At 44.5% G+C, this 19,758-nt stretch overlaps 1 protein-coding gene across 1 annotated transcript in view; it reads left to right on the forward strand.

Moving 5' to 3' along the window:
- The window catches only part of TNR (tenascin R), a 285,470-nt gene that overhangs the window by 221,849 nt on the left and 43,863 nt on the right, over positions 1-19,758 (forward strand). The window contains exons 4-8 of the mRNA XM_007525207.3: positions 1,283-1,759; positions 8,567-8,830; positions 12,100-12,215; positions 14,154-14,304; positions 17,868-18,137. Of these exons, the coding sequence (XP_007525269.1) occupies positions 1,283-1,759; positions 8,567-8,830; positions 12,100-12,215; positions 14,154-14,304; positions 17,868-18,137 (1,278 nt within the window). The remainder of the gene's footprint in view (positions 1-1,282; positions 1,760-8,566; positions 8,831-12,099; positions 12,216-14,153; positions 14,305-17,867; positions 18,138-19,758) is intronic.

Consider the following 19,758-nt stretch of genomic DNA (forward strand, 5'->3'; position numbering starts at 1 on the left):
AGGATTCCATGGGGAGGGAGATGAGGTGTCAGAGATGGCACCAGAAGAAAGCCTGGGTGTCAGACACATAGAGCCCAAGACCTGAGATCGCGGCAGCTCTTGAGAAGTAGTTCATATGTTTTTTCATCTCCCTCTCCTCCTCCGAAGGATAATGTAACGATCTGGAAAAGAGAGGAGTCAGAAGTTCTTTCTCCTGTTCTTGGGGTGGGGGTGAGGTCCTCAGGTCACGTCACTCATTCAGTGTAGCCAGAAAGCTGGGTGGTTTCTCTAGATGGTTCTTTGCTCACCTGACAGACATAGAAAAATGCATAAGAACTCCTCTGAGCAATATCCACATGGTGTCCTTTCAGGCCCAGGTGGTGGGGGTGACTAAAGTATTTTAGTCGAATGAGATTATTATAACTCACCTGACCCCATTCCTCCAAAACCAAGAGCATAGAAGGACACCAAACAGACCCTGAGTTTGTGTTTATTTGAGTCACCCTGGATGAACAAACTCACCACTGCAGTTGCAGCATGCTAAGGGCCAGGACAAAGATATGCGGAGAATCCTAAAGAAATCTCAGCAAACAAAGTCTAAATAAGGCTGAGCCTGTGGCAGCCTTTGAAGTGACCTTGGTGCTGAGTTGTGATGAATGAGCAGAGTTACGTAAATGGCAGGAGTGGGAGGGAGGAGGTCTGCTCTTGACCTGGCCCTGCAGGCAGACTCAGGGCTTAGCCCACAGGCACTCAGCCCCTCAGTCCCCACACCCTGCACCTGCACACCTCTGTCAGAAACTTCCTTTGGTGGTGGCAACCACATTGGTTTGCCAGAGAGGAGAATGAAAGTCTCTGAGCACTGAGACTATTTGGGACATTGGGGACACCCTTCACCCATGGTGATTTGTGACTGTGGCTGGCTCCAGGATAGTTGTAAGTTGGGAGGCAGACTTCCCTCCCTGGCTTTGTCTGATATGCTCACTGCCTTGAGCAACTTTGCTTTCCTGAAAACACTAGCCGGTAAGTCTTTCACCTGAATCCTCATTCGAGGTTCCATGAGCCAAAACAGAAAACAGGGGAGGTTGGAAAGGCAGGAGATTCCTTCTCTAAACCCCAGAGTGGTATAAGCAGTCAGACTGATGGGGTGAAAATATTCACAAAACTGGATGAGTACCAGACTAGGCTGATGTCAACTCTCCACAGAACAGATGTGACCAGAAAGGTCAGAGAATGAGCAAGTAGCTGGGGTAGCCGCCTCCTCTGCCTCTGACCTTCCCCTTGACCTTCCCCTTGACTATTCCAGGACAGCTGGACTACCTCCCCCACTGCAGTGGCCATGGCAACTTCAGCCTTGAGTCCTGTGGCTGCATCTGCCACGAGGGTTGGTTCGGCAAGAACTGCTCCGAGCCCTCCTGCCCACTGGGCTGCTCCGGCCGTGGAGTGTGCGTGGATGGCCAGTGCCTCTGCGACAGCGAGTCCAGCGGGGACGACTGCTCAGAGCTCCACTGCCCAACAGACTGCAGCTCCAGGGGACTCTGTGTGGATGGGGAGTGCGTGTGTGAGGAGCCATTCGCAGGCCAGGACTGCAGCGAGCTGAGGTGCCCCGGGGACTGCTCTGGGCAGGGCACGTGCACCAATGGCACCTGCTTGTGCCAGGAGGGCTTCGTGGGCGAGGACTGCGGCCAGCGGCACTGCCCCAATGCCTGCAGCGGGAGGGGGTTCTGCCAAGAGGGGCTGTGCTCCTGCGATGAGGGCTACGGGGCCCCCGACTGTTCTGCAGGTAGGAGATGGCTCTGCATGGAACCTGGAAATAGGGTAGGGATGGGAAGGGGATAATGGGGGGTTGTAAGCAAAATACTTCCTCCACTCCCACTCTGGGTTGTGCTGCCTGTTTTCCAAGACAGTTGGTTTCTGGAGTCATGAACAGGGTGGAAGATCTTGGGGGCAAAGGGCACAGGTCAAACTAGGTCAAGTTCAGACTCCAAACTGAATCTTCCTCCAGGGACTGGAGAACAGGTGATGGGTCTTGTGGAGGCAGAGTTCCAAGTCCAGGAGGCAGGAGTAAGTGGAATGTTAGGCCACCTGGCCATTTGGGCTATGGCATTATCTCAGCTTCTGAGAACCCCACCTGCTCAAATCCACCCCAGTTGTCTCTTTGCCAAATTCTGGGCCATCTCTTTTAATGGTGCTTATGTCTGAGACAGTGCTGCACTGCCTGTAATAACCAGACTAACCAGCACTCTAGTTATCATGGTGATCACAGATTGCAAGTTGTTATTCATTCATGATGGTTCTAGTGTCCACATAGAAATGACAGATGACAAAATATAGGCAAGGAATTAAATGCAAACAAGGAGAAAAGGGACATCAGTCAACAACTCGCATACTAATCATCAGTCTGGAATATTCAAAGACACTGACCCACGTGCTCCAGAAGATACACAGCCACAAACCCATGTGTAGGCTACACCATGGAAAGGGGCTCAAAGTTGATATCCCAAAACAAAGCTCACACTCTAGTAATGGGAAGAAATTGATTTCTTATTGAAGATATATTTTTTTCCTTTGGCCTAAGGTCAGATTATTTTCATCATCTCGTTGTTGTTCACCCTCTTCTGATGGAATCAGGGAGGACTTGTGATAAACTTGTGTCTTAAACATGCTGGTCAAGCAATTAATTCTGACCATTTACAACTCTGTCTTCAACACTGGGCTCAGAGTGTCCATGAAAAGATTGGAAAGGAAAAACAAATAAGTAACAACACACAGACATCCATAAAACTTCTGGGAAATTTATCATTGGATGTCTGAGTTTAGTTTAATAGTCAATTCCTACCCAGATGACAAAGTTGACCACCAAGCTCCTCTCACCTGTGACCTCAATGTAAGTTCTCATAAAGGACCAGCAGCAATAGTGAGCAGAGAACAGACAATGATGAAAATATAATGAACCACTTAGGAAACAAACATTTTCACCACTGTTTTTTTTTTCATGTCCAATAGTTTCATTTAACCTCCTAATTTTGTTTACTGAATTAAAACATCTTTCCAGAAGTGTAACTAGTCCTTATGCCATTTGCTACAAAGGGAAAATGCAAGCCAATGTTAAGTCTCAGATCTTCTGAAATCAGCCACTAGCTATTTGCTGGAGGGGGTAGAGGGGATTGTGGTGGGGGACACACTCAGAATAAGCTCCACCAGTGGGCCCCAAGGAGGAAACTCAAGGCCACCTTGGGTCAGCTTGCTTTATCTGCTATCCTACAGCCCACAGGATTCTTAGGAGAGCTGGTCTGTGGCTCTTGACATACGTTTAAGTTCACTATCTGTTTTTCTAGAGGAGGGTCCATTTGCAAAGAGAATCATCATTCCAGGATCCAGACTAAACAGAAACACTCATCCTATTCCCAGATCTCACCACACGGAGTCTGAACCCTAAGCACAGGGAGCCTCCACCATGTGAAGACTTCTGGAGGCCCACATCAGATGCTCTGCAGGTTCCCAGAACATGGAGGAAGGGAAGCTGCATAACCTCCTTTTGTTTCCATAGCAACTCTGGAGCCATCCCACCCCCACCCCCACCCTCACTTCGGAGGTGCTGCTCTTAACTGCCTGCCTTTCAACTGAGTACCACAGGTCTCTTCCATAGAAGGATCTGGGTCATTATCTAAAATGCTGCTTTGCTTACTCTTTGTGAAAGGGCTGTAGGAGAGGGGAGCCATTTGCCACAGTTTTATATTTCCAGCCAGGAGCACACACACAGCAGACTGACCACTGCCCTCGCCACCAGGAATCAGGAGAGAGGACGGAAGAGTTGGAAAGGTGAAAACACAGAGGGTTACAACAATGTGTCCTCCCAACTCCTTTCTCTGGCAAGAGCATGAAACAGGGCTACCCAATGCATCCTGAGCCCTATGACCCCTGGAGCTTAAGTGTGATTGTGGAGTATCCACAAGACCCTGGGTCTGACTCCTCACCTTCATCGCTTTATATAAAAGAAACCCTACAACAAGATCTCAGCTCCTGTAAATAGAATAAGAGATGTGCGGATAGAAACACTTGAAAAAGGCATTAGACAGGAGCTGCCCTGGACTTCTCATTTTACACATTTAAAAAGCAGCTATCCAGAGAGACAGAGATTTTTTTTTTCCAGAGCCAGACAGCTAATTAACAGCAGAACAAGAATAAGAACCCTGGTCTCCTACCAACTTCTAATACTCTTTAATCCTCTCTGGGATGCTAAGTAGAGTGGAATTGAAAAATAAGAATGTTAAAAGTCACACACACAAAAAAATGGTCTTCTAATGTGAACGTTGAGCCTTGCCAAGTGATATAAAGGGAAAAATTAGGTGTTGGAGGTGGGTCAGCAGAAGAAAAGAAGCAGAGAAACCATCTGTTCACATCTGCCCCAGGGAAGATGGTCAAGTAGAAGGAAATCTGGGAGTTAGCTCCATGTACCCATGAGTCAGCAGGATAAAGAGCCCACAGGGCAGGGCTTGAGCTGACCCAGAAAGTCCTTCACTGCACTTCAGTTTGAGTGTGGAGAGTCACTGCTGCCAGCCTCCAGCCAGTCCAATGTTTAACACTTGAACTCACTCACTTCTTGAGCAAGATACTGCTTGGGATGAATCCCAGCTACTCTCATCACACATGTGCAAAGCCATGGGTTGCAAAGAGCTGGCAGCATGGAATCACTGCAAAGGGCCAGCCTTGATGCTCTAGTGGCCATCTGACTCTAGAGATGACCAGCTCTTGTCTATGTTTCCAGGTTGGAAACCCAAAGAAAGTCAAGCTCATAAGACTTGGCCCCAGCCCAAATGCACAAAGTCAAGGCAGATTGCTCTTTTCCAGTTTACTTTGTAGTTCAGTTCCATTTCCTTTTGTAAGAATGACTGGCATCCTACGGACACAGATGCTGCTGAGGTAGAGGACAAGTGTTGATGGTCACTTCTACTGGGCTCCCATGAGTACATCCACCAAGAACCACCTAGTTGTTACTTTTAAAAAATATTATTGATGAGAGATAATGAGAACTACAACATTACTGGACATATATACCACTAAGGATAGCACTCAGGACCTTACTTATGTAACTCCTTGGTTCTACAACTGTGCCATATCTCCCATATCCATTCCCCATCATCACTTTCTCTTCCAGAAGTAGAGATGATGTTTTCCATAAAGCTCAATCTCAAGATAAAAGCAATTTGCCACTAGGATATATCAAAATCTCTAATCCTGCACAGTGAAAAATGGCACAGGAGAATAGGAGGGATATTGTGTCCTTCCTCACTTCCACCTCTCTGTACAACAAAGCACAACCACAAGAAAAAACTTTTCCAACCAAAATTAATTGAAGTATGACTCCATTTTTTCATTACATCTAACTCAACAAATCACAAGATTTCTGGTGGCTTAAAGGTGGAATATGGCATAATTAAACATGGTCAGTCCACTTGAATCCACAGATCATACAATGTAACACAAATAAAAGTTACTCCAGTTTTTTTTTTAATGTTTAGTTCTCAAGATTAAAACTTCTTCTGTTCCTTAAAAAAAACTTTGTTTTGGGGAGTCGGGCTGTAGCACAGTGAGTTAAGCGCAGGTGGCGCAAAGCACAAGGACCGGCATAAGGATCCTGGTTCGAACCCCGGCTCCCCACCTGCAGGGGAGTCCCTTCACAGGCGGTGAAGCAGGTCTGCAGGTGTCTATCTTTCTCTCCTCCTCTCTGTCTTCCCCTTCTCTCTCCATTTCTCTCTGTCCTATCCAACAACAACAATAATAACTACAACAATAAAACAACAAGGGCAACAAATAAATAAAATAAATATTTTAAAAAAGCTTTAAAAAAACCTTTGTTTTATTTTATTTACTTATATTTATCTGCTCAGTTCTGAATTATGGTGGTATGGGGTATTGAACCAGGGACTTTGAAGCTTCAGACATTGTCTTTTTGCACAACCATTATGCTATCTCTCTCATCTAATTTCTTAGCTCTAAAATCCCAAAATTATCTGCTTGGATTACCCTCCATGTCATTGTTAGTTTTATTTTCTTTGTGTGTGTGTGTGTGTGTGTGTGTGTGTGTGTGTGTGTGTGTGTGTGAAAGCTTTACTTTCTAAAAGATGAAACTGAAAAGAAATACAATAAATAGTCCCAAATGCTCTGAGTTATTGGTGACTTGAAATTTGGGAGGAATATTTCTGTCCCACGCACAAAATTTGGAATGAGGATGTTAACTCAGAAGAGGCAGGCACAAGAGAAGCTTTTTAAAAGGCAATTTTTTCCCTCTAGAATATGTACATGCCTAGATTTCACATCCTAAAAGATAGTCTGAATTGTTTTTTGCTATAACTTGTTTTGGGTGACTGTATATAAGCAAAAGAAGACATCTGGCATAATCTAGTACCTGTTCTGCAAATTGTAGGGACTAGAACATTCAGTGAGATGATCTGGGCATAAGAATCAGTTCTTCCCCTCCAGTTTCCTAATTTTGGATAACTCCCTTAATCTGGGACTTAGTTTCCCCATTTGTAAAGCTGAGATAGTAATATTAACCCAATTTCTTTCTCATAGAACTGCTACTATGGGATTTCTTAAAATTCAAGAGTCTGTCTGACTGTTTTACAGATTGTGAAATGCAATGTAGATATGAAGTAGTATTGTATACTGTCTAAGAGCTTCTACATTATACTGCCTGAATTCCAATCCTATCTTCTGTATTTGCCACCTGTATTTAGTTTTATAATTTTTAAATAAATGTTAAATCTTTTGTTTGGGTCAACATTTGCTATCCAGCCAAAGGCAGCTCTGCTGTCTAGACTTCTTTCTATAATGAGTCATCTGAGGCAGGAGCAATGAAATCAAATGCCCAAAATTGGAAGCATATGTTATTAATTTCCATCCCAGAAGACTGGAAATGGAAGGAAAAGTTAAGGACTCCTCTTTCCTATGCCTACTGAGGATTTGAGGGTACAGGTGAAAGTCCTACTTAAAGGGCAAGTACCTCCACTCTCAAAATCCTAGAAACCAGGCAGGAGTAGATAGCATAATGGTCATGCAAACAGACTCTCATGCCTGAGGTTCCGAAGTCCCAGATTCAATTCCCTGCACCACCATAAGCCAGAGCTGAGCAGTGCTCTGGTTAAAAAAAAAAAAAAATTTAAATCCTGGAAACAACAGGTAGTTCAGTCCTCTACTCTTAAAAAGCTGAGAAGGCAAGGGACATAGCACAGAAGCTTATGTAACAAACTTTCATAACAGACTCTGAGGTCCTGAGTTCAATTTCGACCACCACTATAAGCCAGAACTGAGCAGTGCTCTGGTTAAAAAATATGTATTTGTATAGAAAGAGAGAGAGAGGAAATATGCAGAAGAAATGATAACTACTAACATCTCTTAAATTAACCCAAGCCCTATGACATAAACACTTATAGTTTAATTATTACTATTTAAACATCAGCTTGATGGTTTGATTTGATCTCTCTGGGCAGGTCCCATTATAAGCATACTGGAGCTAGCCTCCTAACTGGTCTTAGTTACAATGTTTTACAATTCAAACTGTTTGTGAATCTTCACCTCCCAAGAGTGTCATACTTGAAAGGCCATTTCCACATGATTGAATCATTGGTGATTCTTTGAGAAGTAGAACAAGAAAGAAAAGCAAGAATGCTTTTGTATCATCATTCTCAACATTGAGACTAATCAAAATTAGCTTGACCAGGTTATGTATTTTTCAAAACTAAAATGACTTCTTTTTAAAAGGGAAGATGGCACAATAAAAGAGTATTAAGTGATTTAATTCATCCATGAGATCAAGATTTACTATTTTAGCTTCTTGGATATTGCAAGATAGCAATTTTATTGCAATCATAATTGATTGCCAAACTGATTATTGGCCCTCACAGTAATCAAATGACAATAACTTATTAAACTACTAATGTTTTTGGCTACTCACATGCTGCTAAATACCTCACAACTGCCTTTCAAAGGGAAAAAGTCAAAATCCCTGATTTGTAGCATTTTCCAGTTTCTGTGGTGTAAATATTATCTGTGACCAACTCAAATTATCAACTCAGTATCACAAGAGGTAGAGTCAGGAACAGATGTATAGCACCCAATTGTCTTGTGTTTCTGTCAGAGGGATATAGCAGGTATAAGTTATCTTAAGGGTATGGATGTAAATGTGCTGAAAGGACTTGACAGAGATGAGCTTGAGTATTTACTACCTTTGTTTTTAATATAATTTACCTAATTGAAAGTTAACAATGTGGTATAAATTTAATGATAGTGGTATTAAACAACTGACTTTCAAACTTTCTAAGCATATGATGATAAACTTTCATGAGCTATAGGGACTGACTCCAAACCACCATCAACTTATGGTCACGGGGAGAAAGAGACTCAGAAAAGATAACTTGCTCTCGAAGGGAGCTATCAACATCTCAAACTCCCCAGAACTAAGAAGAACACAACCAGGGCATGTGGGTGAGAGGAGGGGGAGGAAGGCAAGTGGAGGATGAGGAGGAAGGGGAGTCGGAATGGGGTGGACAGTCCTCTGAGCTCATGCTTCTGTGTTGCCTCCCGGTAGTGGCCCCTCCCGAGGACTTGCGAGTGGCCGGTATCAGCGACAATTCCATTGAGCTGGAATGGGATGGGCCGATGGCAGTGACAGAATATGTGATCTCTTACCAGCCGACGGCCCCAGGGGGCCTCCAGCTCCAGCAGCGGGTGCCTGGAGATTGGACAGGCGTCAGCATCACGGAGCTGGAGCCAGGTCTCACCTACAACATCAGCGTCTACGCTGTCATTAGCAACATCCTCAGCCTCCCCATCACTGCCAAGGTGGCCACCCGTATGTACCCATTGCCCCATCCTGCCTCATGCTCCCTTCTCCTCCATGAGATCATGGGCATTTGTGAACATCGTGTCTTCTCTGATTTCCTCGGGGATTCTTGTGATCATCACTGTCAGAAGGGGTTCTGATGGGACCACTTGGGAAGGGACATTATTATAAAGGATATTAAGGATGATAAGGAGCATTCCTTGATTCAGAGGCTCCCATAAATTATGGAACTACCTGGACAAAAGGTGCTTCGGTGATGGAGTTCTGACTTGTTCTCAGCTGGAGTCTGATTAGAAGTCAATGAAAGTATGAGGTTGACACATACTGTGAATCTAGTTAGAGATTCAAGTCCAGGATGTAAGAAACAGGACATATTCTAACCCAGTGCTTAGTGGTATGTTGCAGATGGCAAGTGAATAGCAGAGTGGGGAACCTTGTTTAAAGATTTATCTATTTCATATGAGGGAAAAAGAGAGAGAGAAAGAGTTTCAGATGAGTCAGAGTACCACCCCATAATGTGGTGCCAGGTATCAAACTAGGAGCCTCAGGCATGCAAGTCCTATACTCTACCAACTGAGCTGCGCCCTTTTGGGGGGGGGGGGCATCTTGTTTAAAACCACAATTGACAGTACCCAGTTTTTTTTTTTATAAAGAAGAGGCATTATTTTTTCATGGTTTTCTGTTTAGCATGATACTTTAAAAAATTTATTTATTTTCAATAAGAAAAATACCAAGGATGAGAGAGACAGAGACAGAGAGAGAAAGAGACAAAATACTGGTTAGCTCTGACTTTTGGCAGTGTAGAGGATTGACTCTGGGTTTATGGGGCCTTAGGCATGTAAGTTTTTTGCACAAACCACAGTGTTATCTCCCTACCCCAGCACAGTATATTGGTAGTCCACTCTGATTATCCCATTTGAGGCTCTAAAGCAGAATTTAGAAATATTCAGTGGGGAGAAAGTGCTACAGACTGACTCAAAGAGCAAAACAAACTGGTCTCTATGAGGGGAAAAAAAGTTTTTCTTCTTTATTTGTAATAGGAAAAACTCCTATAGCTAGATGTGCATGTGTATGGGTGTGTGCATGTCTAAGTACGAATATATGTGCTTATGTGTACAGTCTGTTTATTTAAAAAGAATAGGGGCAGAAGAGATAGTTCAGTGGGAAACTTAAAAATGGTAAAGGTGAGACCACGTGGTGGCTCAACTGGTGAAGCACACACTGCAATGCACAAGGACCCCAGTTCAAATCTCTGCTCCCCACTTGCAGGGGGGAAGCTTCACAAGTGGTAGAGCAGGGCCACAGGTGTCTCTCTGACTCTCTCCCTCTCTATCTTCCTCTTCCTCTCCATTTCTGACTGTCTCTATCCAATAAACAAATAGATAATTTTTAAAAAATGGTAAAGGCAAAATAGAGAGAGTTAATTTCTAAAGCTTCATGGAGGCCCAAGGACTTAAACAGAGCTCTAAAGTTTGTGAAGCAGAGATGGCCAAAGGAGACAGGGTTTAAAAAGTTATCTCAACCCCTTGCTTTTTCCATAACAAAGATTCATTTATAATGTGGAACTCCCCCATGAATGCTGCTTCTGTTAATATGGCTATAATTATCTCTGTTTACATTTGACCTTTTTTAAAATTCCTCTGGAGTCTGAGAGCTAGTTTTACATATTTGCAGTTGTGCAGAGAGGCAGGTCACCATCTGCTGCTTTCCTGCCATGCTCTGGGGTGAGTCACCTCAACCAGGCTGGGCCTGGCTCCCAAGTGCATCTCTCTGGCACATGTAATGCTGGGATGAGCTGCCATCTCCAGGTGCATTTATGATGTCAGTTCAGAGCATCCCTTCAGGCAAGAACCCAACGGACAAGAGCAAGACCATATTAACTCACCTGGCATGGCTTTCAGTAGGTTCAGTGTCAGTCCTGATTCTCAGTCAAGAAGCACCAGGAAACTTCCAAAAGGAAGTAAAATATTGAGATTTCCAATGGGAGTGTGTCCAGGGAGGTAAAACCAAAAAGGTAGCAGGTGCCCTGGAGAACTGAGAAAAGTCATGTTATTGTGATTCAGGGAAGATGATATCACTTCCCTAAAGCTGTGCTTGTTTGAAGAATGGATAGGGGTGTGTGTGTGTGTGTGTGTGTGTGTGTGTGTGTGTGTGTGTTGTGCATGCATGCATGTGCTTGGAGTTAGGAAGAGAGAGGAGAGGGGCTAGGAAGGTGACTTACTAAGTAGAATACACAGTTGGCAAGACTGAATCTGCAGTTTGTCTCTGGAGAACAATATTGTTGTCTTTATACTCTCTCCTTCTAAATGAATAAATTCATTCAAAAGAGCAAAGTGGGAAAGGCAAGGTAGGTGAAGCATACATGAGTGAGAGAGGGAGACAGGAAATATGGAGGAATAGTGGGAGAGAAGGTGACAGTGAGCTGAAAGTAAAATCCCACAAACTCCTTCTATCTTTTGCTTTGCACACAAGATGGGAGACGGAGGCTTTCACAGACTGAAGGATTCGAGAGAAACAAAATGCTCTTACTGCACATTGCATCATCAGGAGAAATTCTCTAGCCTTTTAAGGAGTTAAAGACAGAGAGAGAGGAAGAGAGAGACAGAGAGAGATAAAGAGAGATAGAGAGGAAGAGAGAGAGAGAGGAAGAGAGAGAGAGAGAAAGAGTGAGAGATGAAGAGAGAGGAGAAAAACCTGCAGCACTGCTCCACTGCTTGTGAAGTTACCCCCTGCAGGTGAGAACCAAGGGCTTGAGCTTGTGTCCTCACAGATAGTGATGTGTGTACTCTACCAGCCCCTCTAGCCTTTCTTTTTGTTTTTTTCTGCAGTTGCTTCACTCCCCATCTTCAGCAAAGCCTACCATCTCCCCCTTTCTAGGAGGGAAATGGAAATACTGTTGTTGGTCCTAAGGGCCTCTCAGGAATACTTCCAGTTTCTGAAAGCAGTGTCTGAGCTCTCAGAAAAAGGCATGCCATTGAATGTCAAGATGGGTCACATTAAAAAAGGAAACAAAAGTGTCAGTTGTATATTTTGTATTAACCCACTAGGTTAAAGAAAGCATCAGAAGTCTTTACTCGTTGCTATTTACCAAAATTTGCAAATTTATGGACAAAAAAATGTATGGACAATCACTGAGCAGAGAGCCTTTAGTCTGTGGACCTGCCATGTCTGCAAGGAGACCTGTGGCAAGGCAGGAGGGCACCCAGACAAAACCCACTGGACTCTCTTTGACTCCACCTGAGACAACTATGACATGTCCTCACATTGATGTGTTCCAGATCTCCCTACCCCTCAAGGGCTCCGCTTCAAGATGATCACAGAAACCACCGTGGAGGTGGAGTGGGAACCCTTCTCCTTCTCCTTTGATGGCTGGGAGATCAGCTTCATCCCAAAGGTAATGGCACCCATAGTAAATGATCCTACTGGCAACATTCATTCCTTTAGCTGGAAATGGAGCAAAAAGAAGGTGCTTCCCAACCTCTCTCCAGACCTGATGCATAGAGGTCCCTCTGGAGTTTCTCGGTTTGAGGATGTGGCCTTAAGTAAGAGGTGCAGAGACACTAATAAGAGAGACCCCCAAGTCTAACACCTGACCTTGGGTGAGAGGAAGATGCAGAAGACAGATACCAGTCCCTGTTCTCTGCCCAGAAAGCTCCCATTTTCATTCAACTGTAACTTTTGCCAGTGTAAAAACCAAGATTACAAAAACTGTGGCTTCTCTGATGAGTCACATAGCCCCCAAACAGGTGCACCAACCCCCCCCTGCCTTGCACGGCCTCTGCTTTCTAAGCCTTTATATACCCCATGAAATGAGAATAACTTCCATGAGATGAGTAACATGATTAGTCTTTGACTTTAAAAGGATCCTATGATGCCTTCTATTCTTTAAAGTAGTATTTTCCTTTATTAATTCTAACACAAACTTGCACCTTGCCAGAGGTGCCTGCCTCATTCTAATTTTCCAGGCTTCCCCCCCCCTTTGATATTCTCTCAAACCCTCTGACCCAAAGGGGAAGAAAGTTCCAAAGTGCTCCTTGCCTCTCTCTATCTTTCAATATCAAGAGTCCTTTTGACCATTCATCAAACTTAATGACAGATGGCATTTTTTTAACTGGTAAGACTGATTTCACCAGCCTTACAATATAAAATTTTTAGAGGTGTGGATATTGAACTTACAAATGACCTTCAAGTTGACAAGTCTGACCCTTCAATTTACATCTAGTCTTCTTAGTTGATAGTGACTAAGACTTAGACTGAGCAAACATAAATGCTATCAGACAGAAGGTAGGTGTCAGGCAGAAAAACAGAAAGACAGACCTCCAATTCTTGTCCCAGGATTCTGACCACTAATCAAGGTCCCCCCCCCCTTAGGTAACAACAGTCACATCTTGGTAGCTAAAGATTTTAACAGACATGTGTGCAAATATCATAACCCATGTCTTCTCTGCATTTAAATGGCCTTGAAGTGACCACTCTGCAGCAACAACAATAAAAAATGGTATTAAAATATGAAGTATGACAGGAAACTGAGTTTATAAGAGAGCTGAGGGAACCATGCCAGCCCCGCTGGTCAGGCAGAACAAACATTGTCAGGTTGGCCTATATTGCTTCCAACTCCAGACAGATAGGTAGATAATAAATCCTGGTCCCATTGTCATCCAGGCGATCCTTCTCATTTCCTCTTGCACTGATTTGTCTCTTCTCGCACTCCTTTATCTTATGCTTTGTCCTGTGCTTTCATTCCTTCTTCCTCATATCTCATACTGACTCCTAGCTTGTCTGGGTGATGAGAAAACATGACACTAGAAGAGGTGCACCTTTTATAGCAAGATACAACAAAATAATAGCTCTGGTTCCTATAAAAATTGGAAGTTCTTAGTTTTAAACCTGTTGTGTGTGTGCCTAAAGGTATTCATGCATATCCACGGGCCAGTATAGTCTTCTAAGTCTCAAAGAGTGAGCTTATGATGATAAACACCAAAACCCTAGTGGATGTTAGATGTGACCACCAAACACTTCATCTTTGACAAGAACCAATCTGTTTCACACTATGATTAATTTTTGTTCGGAAATTCAGAAAACTCAAGAGAGACCAAGGAAATGTACTTGAAAATTGGTTCTCCATTTGGCAAGTCCCTAGAGAGTGGTAGATTCCTCACTGTTCCTGCTGGGAGTCGTTCTTGCTCCCAAACTCTCAGCATGGAGCAAAGAGATACATCACCCCACTTCTAATTCACAGTCAGTGGTCCATGTCTTCATCTTTCTCTCATTAGATTTCTTTCCTAGTAATATTTCTCTTTTGCCATTTCTACCCCTCTCCTTCCTTCACCAGAACAATGAAGGAGGGGTGATTGCCCAACTTCCCAGTGATGTGACATCTTTCAACCAGACAGGACTAAAGCCTGGGGAGGAATATATTGTCAATGTGGTGGCTCTCAGAGAGCAATCCCGGAGCCCCCCAACCTCAGCCAGCGTCTCTACTGGTGAGTACCCCCAACCCTGCTCCCTGTGGTGACACAGTAGGTTACTTGGGGTTAAGCACTACACATGGTCCAAGGAGAAAAACAAAGAGGGACTAAGATTCTTATTGCTTATTCTCCAAAGTACAGAAATCTGGAGGGAGTCGGGCGGTGGCGCAGTGGGTTAAGGGCACGTGGCGCAAAGCGCAGGGACCGGAGTAAGGATCCCGGTTCGAGCCCCCGGCTCCCCACCTGCAGGGGAGTCGCTTCACGGGCGGTGAAGCAGGTCTGCAGGTGTCTATCTTTCTCTCCCCTCTCTCTCTGTCTTCCCCTCCTTTCTCCATTTCTCTCTGTCCTGTCCAACACCAAAGCAACGTCAACAATGGCAATAATAACCGCAACGAGGCTGCAACAACTAGGGCAACAAAAAGGGGGAAAAATGGCCTCCAGGAGCAGTGGATTCATGGTGCAGGCACCAAGCCCAGCAATAACCCTGGAGGAGAAAAAAAAAAAAAATCTGGAGAGTATTGCATGGGGGTGATTCCTCACTAAGATTTCCTCTGTATGTCTTCTGTTCCTACTCCTTATGAGAACTCATTTGCCAACCCCTAAGGTCTTGAACTTGTGAGATTTGGAGAATGTCATCTTACTCTTTCCAGACATCAATTCATTTCAGCATGATGAACAATAATACCTCCTTTGTTGAGCTCATGTGAGGATTAAATTAGATAAAGCACACAAAGGGATTAGCACTGTGTTGATGAGCTCAAGTGCCCAGTGCCTGCTGCATACGCATCTGCTTAGAAGTGACAGCAATGGGAAATCAATCATTCAAAACTGGTACACATGGGCTGGGTCACTGCTCAAGGTGACAACAGAGATTGGTTATTGTTTCATCCTCACAATTCACCTCATGAAAGTTCTCCATATTTCTAAGTTTGATTCATTAGTGGTGTCATGCTTTGCCGTACTGTTTTCCTTAGTTAACAAAGGCTGTACAACCTCAGTTCTGTAAATTAGTAGATATGAGGCTTAGGCATGTGCTCTCACCAAGAATTTTGACAAAGTTATAAATAGTACCAGGTATCATTTTGAGTTCTCATTTTATTGATGGAAGAGCTGAACTCGAAGGTTAAGTGACTTTCCCCCTCAGTAACAAAAACCGAGATGGGTGAATAGTGGTGCAGCTTTATTATTCATAAACAGAAGTTGACACCCTGAGTTACCAGTCCAGAATGAGGGATGAATGAGACAGCAAGGAAACACACCAAGATGTAATGGGCCTGTGTTTGGAGATTAGTGCTTCATGCTTTGCTAATTGGGTTCAAACTAAACAGCACAAGTACAAGAGCTTGTGCTCAGTCTAAAGAGCCTTGGTTTGAAACTGTTGTGCCATTAGATTATGTTCCATTAGAGCACAGTGGCACCTGAGGAAAGGACCCTGGCTTCTAATCACCTACTCCCATGAGCAATCACCCTCCAACCAAGACTGCACTGCTTCTATCTATTTCAAAAGGTTTACAGCCATCTATGACTACTTTCTTTACTAAAGAGGATTGCCCTACCCCTCCAAAGTCTTTAAGATCTATATCCAACTATGTTTTAGGGAAAACTTTTTTTAAGACCATAAGACCTGAAGGGGGGGGTTCTGCCAGGCTCTCTCCAGACACCAGTGGCTAATTTTCCTAGATTTCTGTTCCCCCAAGTTATGCCAGAACCTGTGAAACTGATGTGATCACATGTGCAGGTTCCCTGCATCTGAAATGGGATATTTCCAAGTCTCCAAGTTATTCCTGTGCTTTGATAGTTTGGTGGGTGAAGAGAGTTGTCCTGCATTCCTCTGGGTTTTTCTGAGACTGAATAAACCATCCAAGAAGCAACAGAAGACTGATAAGAGAAAAAGTAAAAAAGGAAGTATGTGAATAACATGCCCACCTCCTGCACACATGGGAGAGACATAGAAAGACTGTGTTATACATGCACAAGGACCCATGCAAGGACTTGGGTTCAAACCCCGCTCCCTACCTACAATGGGGACGTTTCATGAGTGGTGAAACAGGTCTGCAGGTATCTATCTTTCTCTCTCCCTCTCTATCTCCCCCTCTCCTCTAAATTTCTCTCTGTCCTAACCAGTAAAAAAATTTTTAAATAATTTAAAAAGGAAAAAAAAAAGGCCATTGGGAGCACTGGATTCATAGTGCTGGCACTGAGCCCTAGCAATAAGCCTGGTGGCAAAATTAACAAACAAACAAACAAAACGAGTAACACACTACATGGTTTCAGATACCACCTTTGAAAAGCTCCACTGAGATCTTGAAAGGAGAAAGGGGAGGTCATTCGGGGAAGTTACCAGGGAGGACACAGTAAACGAAGTATGCAGGTTTAAGTCCTGCCTTCACTGGTAAAGAAAAAGAGAGTAGTTTTTCCCCTACAAGGAGAGAGGTGACTTTACTGAGAGTTTACAGGGAAAAGTTTCCTTCAAGAGAGACCTCCAAAGTTAGGGAGATAGCATAATGGTTATACAAAAAGGCTCTCATGCCTGAGGCTCCAAGATCCCATGTTCAATCCCTAGCACTGCCATAAGCCAGAGCTAACCAGTGTTCTAGTAAAATAATAATAATAAGTATTTAATTACACAACAAAAAAATAGACCTCCATCCAGTCTTCACAGCCCCTACTATGAAATCATCCATTTGTCAATGGCATATTTTGAGGGTCATGGGTTTTTGCTCCCCTAAAATATCAAGAAAGCAGCACTACAAGACATGACTAGAAGGACATGACTGCTGGACGTGACTAGGAGATAATTTGTTAGAGGACTGAGAACAAAATCTCTGTACAATTCTTTTTTTCCAAAGTACTGAGAGTAAGCAGAGAAGAGATTTCACTAGAGTTTGACTCAAACCACTGCACAAAGTCTGCACTATGTTCTGATTTGGAAGTTCCTTAAAACTGAAACTAAAAAGCGCCAGCTCTAGAAATATATATTAAATCAAAGCAGAACTTCTTTCAATGATGGAAATTTTCCTGCCTAATATCTTGAGCTTGGGTACAGAGTCACAGAGAAGACTCTTTAAGTCAAATTGTATTTGCTTGGAACTGAAGGCCTAAGCTGGAGTCAAGCTGATCCCTCCTTGGCTGGTGTGGGGTCATCACAGAGAGTGGCTATCCCAGGGCAAACTCCAGTGGCTCCCAGCCTGCCTGCAGCTTTTAGGAAAACATTGTTTAGTTTGCTTCTCCTAAGGTCTGACCTATACCAACCCCCTCCTGTGAAACGGAGTCCTCATCTGACACTCAGACTGGTGTCCTCCAGGCAGGCTGTTTTGGAAATGAAAATTACAAGGCTGCCTGCAGTTAGGGTCCTCTGTATTCCACAGTCACATTCTGCTACTGTCCACTATGATAAAGGGTTTGGAGATGTAAAAGTTAGCTTTATCCCTGGGAAAGAGGTTTTTCTGCCCAAATATCCTTTCCCCACCTGCAACAGAGACTGGCCCCCTCACGCAGCCTCCTACCCCGCCCAACCTGGCAGGCTGATGAAGGCGTATCTCTCAGACTTTCTTTTCTCTCTGATCCCTCTTCCCCAGTCATCGATGGGCCCACACAGATCCTGGTCCGTGACGTCTCAGACACCGTGGCCTTCGTGGAGTGGACACCACCTCGGGCCAAGGTCGACTTCGTTCTCCTGAAGTACGGCCTGGTGGGTGGGGAAGGCGGGAAGACCACCTTCCGGCTGCAGCCCCCACTGAGCCAGTACTCAGTGCAGGCACTACGGCCCGGGTCCCAGTACCAGGTGTGGGCCAGCGCCGTGCGTGGGCCCGACGAAAGCCAGGCCACCACCACCCAATTTAGCACCGGTAAGGCTACCCGGATTCTGAAAGAGACCCATTTACATGTTCTCTCCAGCCTCTATGTTAGACAGCAACCCGCCCCCCAGTGGGGATACGAAATCCCACTGCTCAGATTATTTTACTAGATATTTCTTGGGATCCCCAGTAACTAAGATCATATCTTAATAAAACAAGGGACCAGGGGGCTGGGTGGTCGCGCCGCTGGTTAAGCGCACATGGTGCAAAACGCAGGGACCTGAATAAGCATCCTGGTTCTAACCCCCGGCTCCCCACCTGCAGGGGGGTCGCTTCACAAGTTGTGAAGCAGGTCTGCAGTTGTCTATCGTTCTTTCCCCCTCTCTATCTAACCCTCCCCTCTCAATCTCTCTCTGTCCTATCCAACAACAACAGCTGTAACAACAATAACAACCATAACAAGGGCAACAAAAATGGGGAAAATGCCCTCCAGGAGCAGTGGATTCCTAGTGCAGGTACCAAGCCCCAGCTATAACCCTGGAGGCAAAAAAAAAAAAAAAAAAAATTGACCATGTAGGGATACATGACAGCAAAACGCTTGATTAGCATAGAAAGGCCCCAGGTTCAATTCCTGGCACCACCACCAAGGAGCTAATTCTGTCCTAGTCTCTTTTCATTTTTTTTTTTAAATAATTTCATGGGTGGGGGGGTAAGCTAATGATTTATAGAATAGTTGTTGACACTTGGGTACAATCCTTCATCTCCTTTGATAGGGGTCTGCAAAACATTCTCACCTTTAGCTTAGGTCCCCTTACACTGTCATGCATAAGGACCCCAAAGCCCCCACCATCTCCACCACCAAACTCCTCCCTGCCATTCTTCTCCAGAGTCCTTTGTTTTGGTATATTACACCCAACAGCCCTTGTCTCTTTTCCCCACCTCTCATTACTTAATCCCAAATTGCTTCAGGGCCCTGCATAAAGAGGAACCTCCCTAGTCTCTCCTGGGCCAGTTCAGTTTGCCCTCCCCCACCCCTACAACAACCTACTCAGGTGGTGGTATCTCCCCAGAGCCTCCGGGCCTGTATTCTGCTCAACACAGTTTTTGTTTGCAAAGTGATTTCTTTGTGTTTTGCTCTGATAAGGAGTTTGAAGAGGCAGAAAAGGAGGAGAGCACTCTCAAGCTGCAGGATGAAAAGCAAATTCTTGATGTTCAGGTTGACAAGATGGAAGCAGGATTGGCTGGTGGCCCAGGAAAATTCCTATCAAGACAATTACTCTACCTCTGAGAAGCATTCCCCCCACCCACCCTCCCACCCAGTTCTGTTCTGTGTGATTCTCTGTTTCTGGGGGCCTGGCAGATTGGCAGAGAGTGGGAGGTTGCTGTCTCAACACAGCCAGCTTCCCCAAACTATGCCCCTCACTGTGTGTGTGTGTGTGTGGGGGGGGGGGGTGCACAAGGACATAGTAGAGAGGTACAATGGCTTTGCACATCAGCTTTGTGGACCCGGCCTTGTTAGGTGCCAGGGAATGACAAGAGTGTACCCAGACCCTCACAGTAGGACCCTCCATCATTCCAGAACACTGCTTAAATTCAAATTAGCCAAAGTGTTTTCCAGGTGATGGTTTCCATACAGGAGTATGCTAATTGCACAGGCAATTAATGTGGAGAT

Source organism: Erinaceus europaeus, chromosome 9, assembly GCF_950295315.1.
Source record: "Erinaceus europaeus chromosome 9, mEriEur2.1, whole genome shotgun sequence".
NCBI lineage: Eukaryota > Metazoa > Chordata > Mammalia > Eulipotyphla > Erinaceidae > Erinaceus > Erinaceus europaeus.